The sequence below is a fragment of the Enhydra lutris genome, unplaced genomic scaffold (assembly GCF_002288905.1).
Source record: "Enhydra lutris kenyoni isolate GAN:26980312 unplaced genomic scaffold, ASM228890v2 scaffoldscaffold18, whole genome shotgun sequence".
NCBI lineage: Eukaryota > Metazoa > Chordata > Mammalia > Carnivora > Mustelidae > Enhydra > Enhydra lutris.
Genome location: NW_019154102.1, coordinates 24,282,414 through 24,292,437, shown reverse-complemented (window position 1 = coordinate 24,292,437; position 10,024 = coordinate 24,282,414). Strand labels below are relative to the sequence as shown.

At 56.5% G+C, this 10,024-nt stretch overlaps 1 protein-coding gene across 2 annotated transcripts; it reads left to right on the top strand.

The window, feature by feature from the left end:
* Nucleotides 1-15: 15 nt before the first annotated feature.
* Nucleotides 16-7,939, top strand: LOC111147953 (ladybird homeobox 2). Of its 2 annotated transcripts, XM_022504240.1 has the most exons (4): nucleotides 16-77; nucleotides 3,002-4,630; nucleotides 6,095-6,353; nucleotides 7,399-7,939. In XM_022504240.1, exons 2-4 carry the CDS (start codon nucleotides 4,628-4,630, stop codon nucleotides 7,770-7,772), a joined length of 636 nt encoding a protein of 211 aa, XP_022359948.1. In that variant the 5' UTR covers nucleotides 16-77; nucleotides 3,002-4,627; the 3' UTR covers nucleotides 7,773-7,939. The 2 variants fall into 2 exon arrangements, with proteins under 2 accessions (XP_022359948.1, XP_022359949.1); XM_022504241.1 differs by lacking the exon at nucleotides 16-77 and having other exon boundaries at nucleotides 546-4,630.
* Nucleotides 7,940-10,024: the final 2,085 nt, after the last annotated feature.

The following is a 10,024-nucleotide window of genomic DNA, read 5'->3' as shown; positions in this document are numbered from 1 at the left end:
CCGTGGTCCCTCAGTGAATTGCCAAAGGAGAGGCAAAGGAGAGGGGTAGAGGACCCTACACATATAAAACTCAGAAGGTGAGCTAAGTGGAACCAGGTTACCCATACCAGCCTTTTTTTTTTTTTTTTTTTTTTTGGGGGGGGGGGTGAAGGGAAGGCTTTCTGGAGGGGAGTTTTCACTGTACCTGAATTTTGTAGCATATGCTACAGGTTTGAGTGGAGGTGTCCTAACTCAAGAGCAGTGAGGGTAGGGCTAGGGTTGGACAGGGACCACTGCAGGACTGAAGGAGATTGATATATTATTTATTTATTTATTTGACACAGAGAGAGAGATCACAAGTAGGCAGAGAGGCAGGCAGAGAGAGGGGGAAGCAGGCTCCCTGCTGAGCAGAGAGCCCCATGCGGGGCTCGATCCCAGGGCCCTGAGATCATGACCTGAGCCGAAGGCAGAGGCTTTAACCCACTGAGCCACCCAGGCACCCCGAAGATTGATATATTTTAAAGAAAATTCCAAAGAATCTAAAAAATATATAAGAATAATTTTTTTAAAATAGGGGGTTAGGACACAGCACAAGGGTGTTGAGTTGGAGACATGCTTGTCCATACAGGATTCAGTAGGCCTTCAGGTACCTGGATCAGGTGAAGCTAGGGTGAGGAGAGGGAAGGTGGTGCCCAGGAGAGCAAAGGCAACTTCAGGTAACAAGAGGAAAGCAGCAAGGCTGTTAATTTCCTTGATTAATTCAGCAAACATTCCTTGACTGTATGAGCCCAGACATGAGCCTTGGACTCTGGACATAAATTCAGCCAGTCTCCCTGTTCTGTAGCCTCTCAGTAGGGTAGTCAGAAACTTGTCTGACTGGGACAGTAACAGATGGAGGAAGAAGTTCCTGAGGGAAGCTAATGGGCTGTGGCTGAATCTGGGACGAATGGGAAAGGAGCCAGCAGCATCAATGTTGCCAGAACTCAACTTTGAAGCCTAAGTCTTCTACGGGCCCAAGTCTGACTCCAGTGAATTCAAAGGGGTCATTGTGCATGGCTGGGGAGGGCTGAAGGCATGGAGCTTCCAGGGATAAAGATGGGGGCAGAAGACCTAGGGGAGGAGTTCCGTGAAGACGGTGTGAACTGGCTAAAGAACCTGAGCCTGGGGCGTCCCGGGGTGGGAGTGGTATGTTTGAGGGGCCTGAGCATAGTGACCAGTGCACAGTAGACCTGGCCTTCCCTACACACAGATGAAGCTTGTAGGTCACGAGAAGAGCACAGTGTGGAGGGACTGCAGAGAGCAAGGAAGAGCCCTCAAGTGTAATGGGCAGACAGTGAGGACCAGGGCGGGGACACTGTAGAACTTTCAGCCCGACAGAATCTCCACGATTCCCAAACCGTCGCACGTTTCTGACTTCATGCCTAGAATACTTCTCCCTCACCCCATACCCAGCTGTTCTTTCAAGGCCCAAGTATCACCTCCTCCAGGAAACCCTCTCTCCGCCAGAACCCAGGCTTTTTGCACCCCTTTGTGCCTGCCTCTAAACCAGCATATATCTTGAGGTTTGGGGTCAATGATATCTGCATCCGTTGGGCTCCTCCCCTGTCTTCTGGGACTCACGGCATGGGCTCCACTCAAGCATGCCCCACCGAGGCTGTTCTCCAGGGGTTTGCAGGTGGAAGGGCATTTTTAAGGAATTAACACCACCACCACGACCGCCAGAGGTGTGGGCTGAGGGGGAAAGAGAGTAGAAATGCTCCTAAGGATATTTTGGGTCCCCAAGCAGCTGCAGGAGTTGGGGACTCGTCTGATTGGGGCTTGGCAGCAGCTTGGCATCAAGAAGGCCCAGTCAGAAGATAAGGCTGACCTGGGAACCAGGCCTCAGGATGAGGCTTTTAACAGCGCATGGCTTGAGGCCAAGGGGCAGCAGAAGGTGCTCAGGCGGGGCTCTGGGGTGCAGCAGGCAGCCTCCCCTCGCGCCCAGCTCAGCAGAACCTTCTTTGTGTCTGTCAGCGGCTGTGGCAGAGGCAGAGGCAGCTGCAGTGCATCTCCCGTCTCCCAAGGTGACTGATGCAGGCCAGCTGTGGGCTGAGGGCCGAGCGCTGCTCTTCCCTTGTTTACGAGTCCCTTATCCCCTCCCTGGCATGCGCCTCACAGAGTCCGTCCCCCAGGGTCACTCAGGTTAAGAACTGCACCACGGGGAGAATCAAGCCCAGTTCTCTTGAGCTGGGCAACCGAGAATGCGCTTGGTCACTTGGTTGTGTTCAAGAGGCCAGCTCTCAGCCGGCCTTCTCCAGGGGGTGCTGCCCTTGACCTTGCGGCACTTCTGGGTGGAGGCGTCAGTCAGTCCTCACTTGCTGGGTCGAGTTGGCCCTTGCCCCGTCCCCTTCTCATCTAGCCATTTCGGCTGTCCACACTCACCTGGGGGAAAGGGGCACCGAGATTTGCCCTCACCTTTGGCACAGGGGAGAACCAGTCCCTCTCAGCCTGGCCCGTCTCTCCCAGCACCAGGGTTGGGCAGAAAAGGAGGGAAAAGGGACTTCACTGGTGGTGGAGTAGTGGGTCTCAGAGGGGGTAGGGTGGTGTGTGTGTGTGTGTGTCTCTCTCGAGGATGGGGTCTGAGTCTCCTGCCACTCCCCTGGCGCACACAACCTCCATAACCACAGATCAACGGGGGCGGTGAGCCAGCGTACAGGGCTGCCACAGGATCACAGACCCAAGCAAGGCCCTCCAGAAATGAAACTAAAATGTTAAGTTTCTGAGTCAATTCTTTTCCGCAACATTTTCTGAAAGAGAAAACAAGCTCAAAAGTGTGATAGATGAAGGGCTGCCCCGCCCCGCCCCGCCCTGCCCCGCTGCCTGGAGTTTCCTCCCTTAACTCGCACTTCCCTCTCACGGGCTAAGGGACTTCCCTAAGGGTCTAAAGGGACAGCCAAGCACCTCTCTATGACTGTTCTTGTCCTTCCACCTCCCTGAGGGGGTTATTCCGAAGATTCCCCCAGTCTTCCCTTTACATTCACAGAATTCAAAGGAATGCGCCGGAAGGGAAATTTGGAGACTGAAGGTTGTTTATTGAGCAGATCTCTGCCAAGAAGAGGGGCATCAGTTTGGGGTGAGCCTGGGTCAGGGAACCCACCAGATGGGAGGCTGAGGTGGGCAAGGTGGTTGAGACGTACGGTATCAGGGAATGAGGGAGAAGGTGGGGCTACAAGGAAAAGGACATCTGAAAGGGGGTGATGAACAGAGGTGTGAGAAAGCATCCTTAAATAGGAGTAGAGGCATCTTCCTGAGGGAGTGAAAGTTGGAATGTGGGGATCTCGATAACAGGGAGGAGCAGAGGACCCCAAATGTCTGAAAGGACAATGAGGGGAATCCGAGTAGATGGGAGACCACAAGGGGTTGCTTGAGAATCCTGAGAGAGGAAAACCTCCACCACAGACGGGGGTGGGGGGGTGGGGGGGTGCGTATCTATGAATCCCTCTGTGAAGGAGGCCCGGGACAGGGAGCGTTGGACCCTGGGGTGGGAGGTATGGGTGAGGGAAGCCTACAAGACAGCTGAGCTCCACAACCTCCTCCCCACCCCCAACCCAGAACCCAGGTTTCATCTCTTAATCTCCCTCATTAATCATTCACCTTCCTCCTACCCCCATCAGCGGATCTAGTTTCTTCCCAGCTCAGGTTCCAGAGGTTTTGCTGGAAGAAGTCCCCTACTGTGGCCTCACCATCGTCTGGACACGTCCCTGGCCGCTGGGCTGACCTTAACAGGCTCTGCTGTCAGTGGCCTTCTGCCTTTACTAGTCTCTCCTTCTCTTTCTTGTCCCCCAAATGAGGATCGCCCAACTCCGTTGTCCAACCGCATTACTTGAGCCTGGTTGCTGGGGGGGGAGAAGATAGGCGGGAGAGATGGAAGAGGAGGAAGGCAAAGGCCCTTCAGGAGAGAGGGTACTCCCCACAAATACACTAGTAACTGAGAGCGAGGAAGAGATGACCTAAAAGCTACACAGAGGACACAGGAGTGTCTGTTTGGTGATAGGCTTGGGACATGAGCTAGGCAATTCCAGCAGGCTCCTGAGACCCTCTTTAAATGCAGATTAAGTGAAACCTCAGAGGACTGAGGCTTCCAGCCAGGAGGGTCTCTCTTGGCCCCTTTCCACCACCCCCCCCATTAGTAACCAATTAGCAAGGTCCTGAGGCATTTGGGTTTTCTGCCGTGGCCTGGCTCTGCTCTCAGCCCCAGCAGTGGCCCGCTGGGCTGAGTGTGCTGCTCAGGCTGCAAGCGTACTGAGTGTGTCTGGGGGAGCGGGGAGGGGTCTTACCAAGAGGACCCGGTGTTTCTCCGCCTCTGTTTGGTGGTGGGCCAGGCCAGTGCCTTGGGCTATGTGAGGTTCCCTCACCCCCACCATCAAAGCGCCTTCTGGTCCTTGTTAAAGAGTCTTCGGCCCAGGTGCCTTAGATCTCCCAAGCTCTGTTTAGGGCACCTCAACTGCAGGCTCCACTTGCCCCCGGGAATAGGCACAGAGGGTCATTGCACAAGCAGTGGGAGGTGCAGAGGTCTACAGAGGTGATGTGATGGCCAGTCCAGGAGGGACTTCTTCTTGGCACTGTTGGAAAAAACCAGAAGAATCCTGTGGAGGCATGTCCCTTAGGAATGGTGAGCTCCTTGGGAGTGGTGGGGCTTCTCTTTCTCAGCTGTGAATCCCCTAGCTATTTGGGCATGTTTATGTGAACAAAACATGCCTTCTTGGGCCTCCACTGGTGAAGCAGCCCTCTCCCAGAGCTGCCTTCTTCCTACAAAGGAGCACTGTGGAGTGCTCACCTAGGTGTGAGCTAAGTACTAGAACAGGTGGGGGAGAAAAGAAAGAAAAGGACACAAATCGGATAGGAATGAATATCCCTGGGGCACCTTAGTGGCTCAGTTAGTTAAGCGGTTAAGTGTCTGTCTTTGGCTCAGGTCATGATCCTGGAGTCCTGGGACTGAGCCCCAGGTCGGGCTCCCTGCTCAGCAGGGAGCCTGCTTCCTCCTTGTGTGCTGTCTTTCAAATAATATCTTAAAAAGAAAAAAGGAATGAATATATTAGACCTTAGAGTTTGTCCCCGAGGTGGCAGGGGTTTCTGTCCCAGGATCTGGTTGGGTCCATGAAGTCTGGCATTCAGGTCACTTTTCTATGAGGCGTGACCAGTGGCCCTTCCCATTGCTGCTCCTACACAGTGGTTTCTGGGCTTCCCAGGCTGGGGAATCCTTATTTGAACTACAGGAGCTTAATAAGGAGGCAAAGACAGATCGGCTGATGGGTCTTTGTGGAGGCCAGACTTCCTTGGCAAAGACCAGCCCAGGCAGTAGCGCTAGCTCTGGATTTGCTATGTCCTCTCTCCTGGGGCCCAGGTCTCCTCCGCTTCTTCGTGTGTTTTGACTTTCCCAGGGCCTCTGAGTCGCGGTGGACTGGCCTGGGTCCAGAGAGCCAGAGGAGTCCGCTCACCTGCCTTTGCTTCCACATTGCATCCCCAATGCTCCCGGTTGCAGACTCTCTGCCAGGCCAGGTCCTGCCGAGTCTCGAGTTCCCCCCAGCCCCCTCGCGCCGCACTAATAACTTCCAGCCGCCAGGACCTCTTTAAGAGCGTTCCGCAGGGGTGGGGCGGGGACGAGGGGGCTAGGACGGGAGACTGAGGTCCTTCCTAGGAGAGATCGGACATCCTAGAACACTCAGCTCTGGTATCCCTCCTCGGAATTTTGCAAATCCCCATCCGCTGGGGCCAGGGGAAGCAATTTTATTGCCGACTAGTTTATGAGCCAGAGCAGCGGTTTGGCGGGGAGTCAGTGACACACAGAAACTAGGGGCCGTCCAGGAAGGGTCCAGCCAGAATGTGCACCAGGCCGCACCCCGCAGCGCGAAGCAGCTCAGTGGCCCGGTACGGCAGGTTGTTCTGGGGCTTCTCTCCGAGCCTCCCCACCCTGTAGAAATACCGCTGCCGGGTTATCTACTAGCGCCAGACCCACCGCGCGGCCCCGAGTTGGGGGTTGGGGGCGCAGGAGGAGGGGCACAGGGGGCTCGGGCCCAGCGCTGGGGGCGGGTCCCAGGCGGGGGGCCCAGATCGGGAACCGCGCGCTGGGGCCCAGGCAGCTGCGAAGCGGATCGCATCCGGCGGCGGGACCGCCACAACCCGAGCGGCCATGAACTCGGGACCCCAGCCTCGGACACCCCGGACACTATTCAGCATCGCAGACATCCTAGGCCCGCGCAGGATTACCCGAGGATCTTCTACGTCTCAGCTTCCAGAGTTGAGCCCTGGTCCCATGTCGCCTCTGTGCGCGCTGGAGGAGCTGACCAGTAAAACTTTCCTCGGACTCAACGGGCACGCTCCGGAGTCCTCTGAAGGTACAGCGCCGGCGAGGTCACGCACTTTGACTCAACCTTCTCCCCATCTGTCTCCTCCCGGTCCCGGTCTCGAACCTTCGTTCACCCTGGCCGCCACCCTAATCCGCCCCCTGCCCTCAACTCACGTGCCGGGACTTGCATCTCCCGATCCTCCCCTCCCCTCCATAGTTCCCAGGCTTCGCGGCCGCTCCTGGAGGCTGCCAGCGCCGAGGGGAAGGGTCGGTCTGTCGAGAAGCGAGTGCCCCGTGGGTCCGTTCACCGTAGGCGGGCCAATCGCGACAGAGACAGACCCGTGAGGAGACAAAAGGCCTGAGCCGGAGGCTGTAAACGAATGAGCTAGGGCAAGGGCGGTGCAGAAAGTGCTGGGAGGCGAGGTTCGGGCCTCTCCGTGGGACCTTGCTCCGCTCCACGCCGCTCTCTTCAGGAGAACGCACAGGAGCAGAAGGTCCTTGCGGAGGCAGGGATCGGGGGACGTACTTCGCCTCTCCTTACCCCTTTGATTCCCCATACCTCCCTTTTGGGCTGGAGGAGGAGGCGCCGTGTCATTAAAGAAGTGTAAACCGAGAGTGCCCATCGTGACCCGTGCGTCTCTAGAAGGCCATGGTCCTGTTCCTGTTAACACTCATCGTCCGGGGCCAGCTGCCCCTACTTTGACCACGGTCGGTCCCCGCCTCGGTGCCGGTCCCAAGGCCTCGAAGGTCCTGCCCCAGATGGCCTGCCTCTGCGCCAAGTCGTCTCTGGCCCGTCCTCCTTCCACTCCCTCACCTCCGCAAGATGCCCTCAAGACTGCTGCCTCCCATACCCACGTGGCCCTTTTCACTTTATGCCCCCCACTCCCCTCTCGGCCTGAACCCTGGTTGGATAAGCGGCTGCGGTTCTGGAGCCGGTCCGCCTTCTCCCACCTCTGCCTCCCCGCCCCTGGCTTAAGCTACCCTCGGACCCCAACAGCCCCCACCCCCGCAACCCCGCCCCCGCCTCAGCTTCCCCTCCCGGCAGAAGCCCGATTCCCGCAGGCCGGAGACTGACCCCCGCCCTATCCTCGCAGGCCGCGCAGCCCCGGGTGCGCTGGGCCCCGGCCCCACGGGCCGCAGGCGGCGAAAATCACGCACGGCGTTCACTGCGCAGCAGGTGCTGGAGCTGGAGCGACGCTTCGTCTTCCAGAAGTACCTGGCGCCTTCAGAGCGTGACGGGCTGGCGGCGAGGCTCGGTCTGGCCAACGCACAGGTTGTCACGTGGTTCCAGAACCGGCGAGCCAAGCTCAGACGCGACGTGGAGGAGATGCGCGCAGACGTGGCCTCGCTGAGGGCACTGTCTCCCGAAGTCCCGTGCGGCCTGCAGCGGCCGGATGGCGGCCCCGGTCCCGGCCCGCCGGACTCCGGGCACCACCTGACAGAAGAAGAGATTCAGGTGGTCGACTGAAGGCAAAGCCGCTGCCTGCCGGGCTCTGGGGCCCCGTCTCTTCACCTCCGTGCCCCGCGCCCTCCGGTTCCCGGGTGGAGGGAGGGTGTGGATCCGGCCTTCTCTGGCTCATAGTCCAGACGCTCAGTTTTCCCAGTTGTTGAGAATAAAATTGAGACTCAGTCGCAGGAGGCCTCAATCCCTGCGCCGGTGGTGGTAAGAGCAAAATCGGTGATTGTTGTGCAGATTCCGCGTTTGGCTGAGCGCTTTAAACTCGATGTCTCCTTTAACCCTGGTAGCAACTCTATAAGGTCGGTGATATAATGATGCCCATTTCACGAAGCAAGAGCCACTAGGTCAGGATTTGGACCTATGCATCCTGCCAGGCTTCAGAACCAGTGCTTGTCAGCCCTCACAGTGCTCTGGAAACTTTGAGCCGAGGAGTAGGAGATGGGATTCTGGTAGCTATGGGTGACCCACCCCTACTGACTGCCTTTGGTGGCAGGACTCCACCAGGTCTTTGATTCTCTCCCCTCCTCAGCCCCTCACCCCCCCTGGGAGACCTTGCTTCTAACCTCTAGGTGGCCACCTGATTCTACCCTTTCCCCGCCCTGCGGTTTCTTGTTAATGGGGTCTTGACCCTTCTCCTACCTCCGCTGAAAGAACCCTATACTGGGACACAGGCTAAGTGAAGCCCCCAGGGAGAAGGGCCACAACCCTACTTCTGTGACTTCTGCCCTGCACTTGGGCAGGAAGTGTCCCCGCCAGGATGGTGGCCTTGGCAGAAAGATTGGGAGGCCCGCTGAGGTGGAGCTTGGTGTAGTGGCTTAGGGCCTTGTGGGTGAAGTCAACAGCCTACCCCCACTGGTGGACATTTCTGAGACTAATTTATTCTGCTGGTAATTAATCACTCTCTGGCAGTGTGATGGGGAGGGAAGAGGCCTACCCCTAAGCAGGGCCATCCCTGCTGATCTTCACAAGACCATGCTGAGGCTTTTTCCTGGTTCCCTCTCACCGTGTTTGCCCTTCCTCCCCCCCTCAGACCTTTCCATGCTTCTGCCCAGATCCCACAGTCTCATTCTCAAGAATGCTCTGAGAGTGACCTTTCCAGGATCCAAGGGGAGTCAGCTAGGGCCTGAGTTGCAGGTGGAGGTCCCAGGAGAGGCTCTTTCAGGGATAGTGAACAAGACTGGAAGGCAGAAGGGAACCTGGTGTTGTTAGACAAGAGCTACCCCTTACTGAGCACAATTCAAGGGATTTGCATGGATTAATTTTCACAGTTTTCCCAGGAGATAATGAGACTTTAATTTCATTTTAAGTGTAAAGAGACTGAATCACAGAAGCCCAAGACCACCCCATCACCTGGTCGTGAAGCTTGTAAGTGGTGGGGCTGGCACTAACCTGCTTGCCTAGGTGACTCGGGCTCATGCTTTTGGCCACTGCACACTCTGTCCCTGTAACTGCGACTGGGCCTAACTGAAAGAAGAAAATGGTTTATGAAGAAAGCAGAGGAGAAAGGGCCAAAGGTAGGAATTTAGGCCTTGTACCATAGCTCGAGCCTGGTCGGTGGAGATTTTAGAGAGGAGAGGTTCACCAGTGTTGGAGCCAGCTCATATGCCTGCAAGTGTAGGGGAGACCAGGGACTGGCAGGGGCCTGAGGAAGGAGTGGATCTCTGGCCACTGTGGAAGGTAAGAGCTGAGGGGATTCAGGGTCAGACTTGGGGGAGGGGGGAGGCTGTAAGGAAAGAGTAGTCCGTGTGATTATCCCAGTGACCAAATATTGCATCTATCACTGACCGCCTCACAAACCTGGGCAACTGGAAGGAAAAATGGCATCATGGTCAGAAATAATGACTACTGGTGTAGAGCTAAGAATTTGTCAGCCGTTATGTGTGAAAAGTATTCTTTACACCTGTGTTGCCCTTTCAGTACACATAGACAACACACACACATACACACACACTCCCTGGTTCTGGTCCAGGGCCCCTCCTTATTCCCTTCATCTGCTTCCTAAGGGCTGCCTCTCTTGAACCTTTAGAGTGACTGACTCATTCTTGTTTGTCCAAGACTTTCCCAGCTTCAGTACGCAAAGTCCCACACTCCAGGAAATCCCTGTCCCAGGAAAACTGGGATGATTGGTCACTGTGCTTCTACACCCTAGGGACTCAGAACTCTGGCTGCTGGGTTGGAACCCTATCAGTTAGCAGTGTGAGTGTGGGGCAAAATGGGGACAAGGTGTCAGAAGTCCTGTGGCTCTTGGAGAAGATTCAAGT

Excerpts from the sequence above, each read along its gene's own strand:
- LOC111147953 (XM_022504240.1), top strand. Across the intron at positions 6,354-7,398 it reads CGCTCCGGAGTCCTCTGAAG|GCCGCGCAGCCCCGGGTGCG; the intron begins GTACAGCGCCGG and ends CTATCCTCGCAG.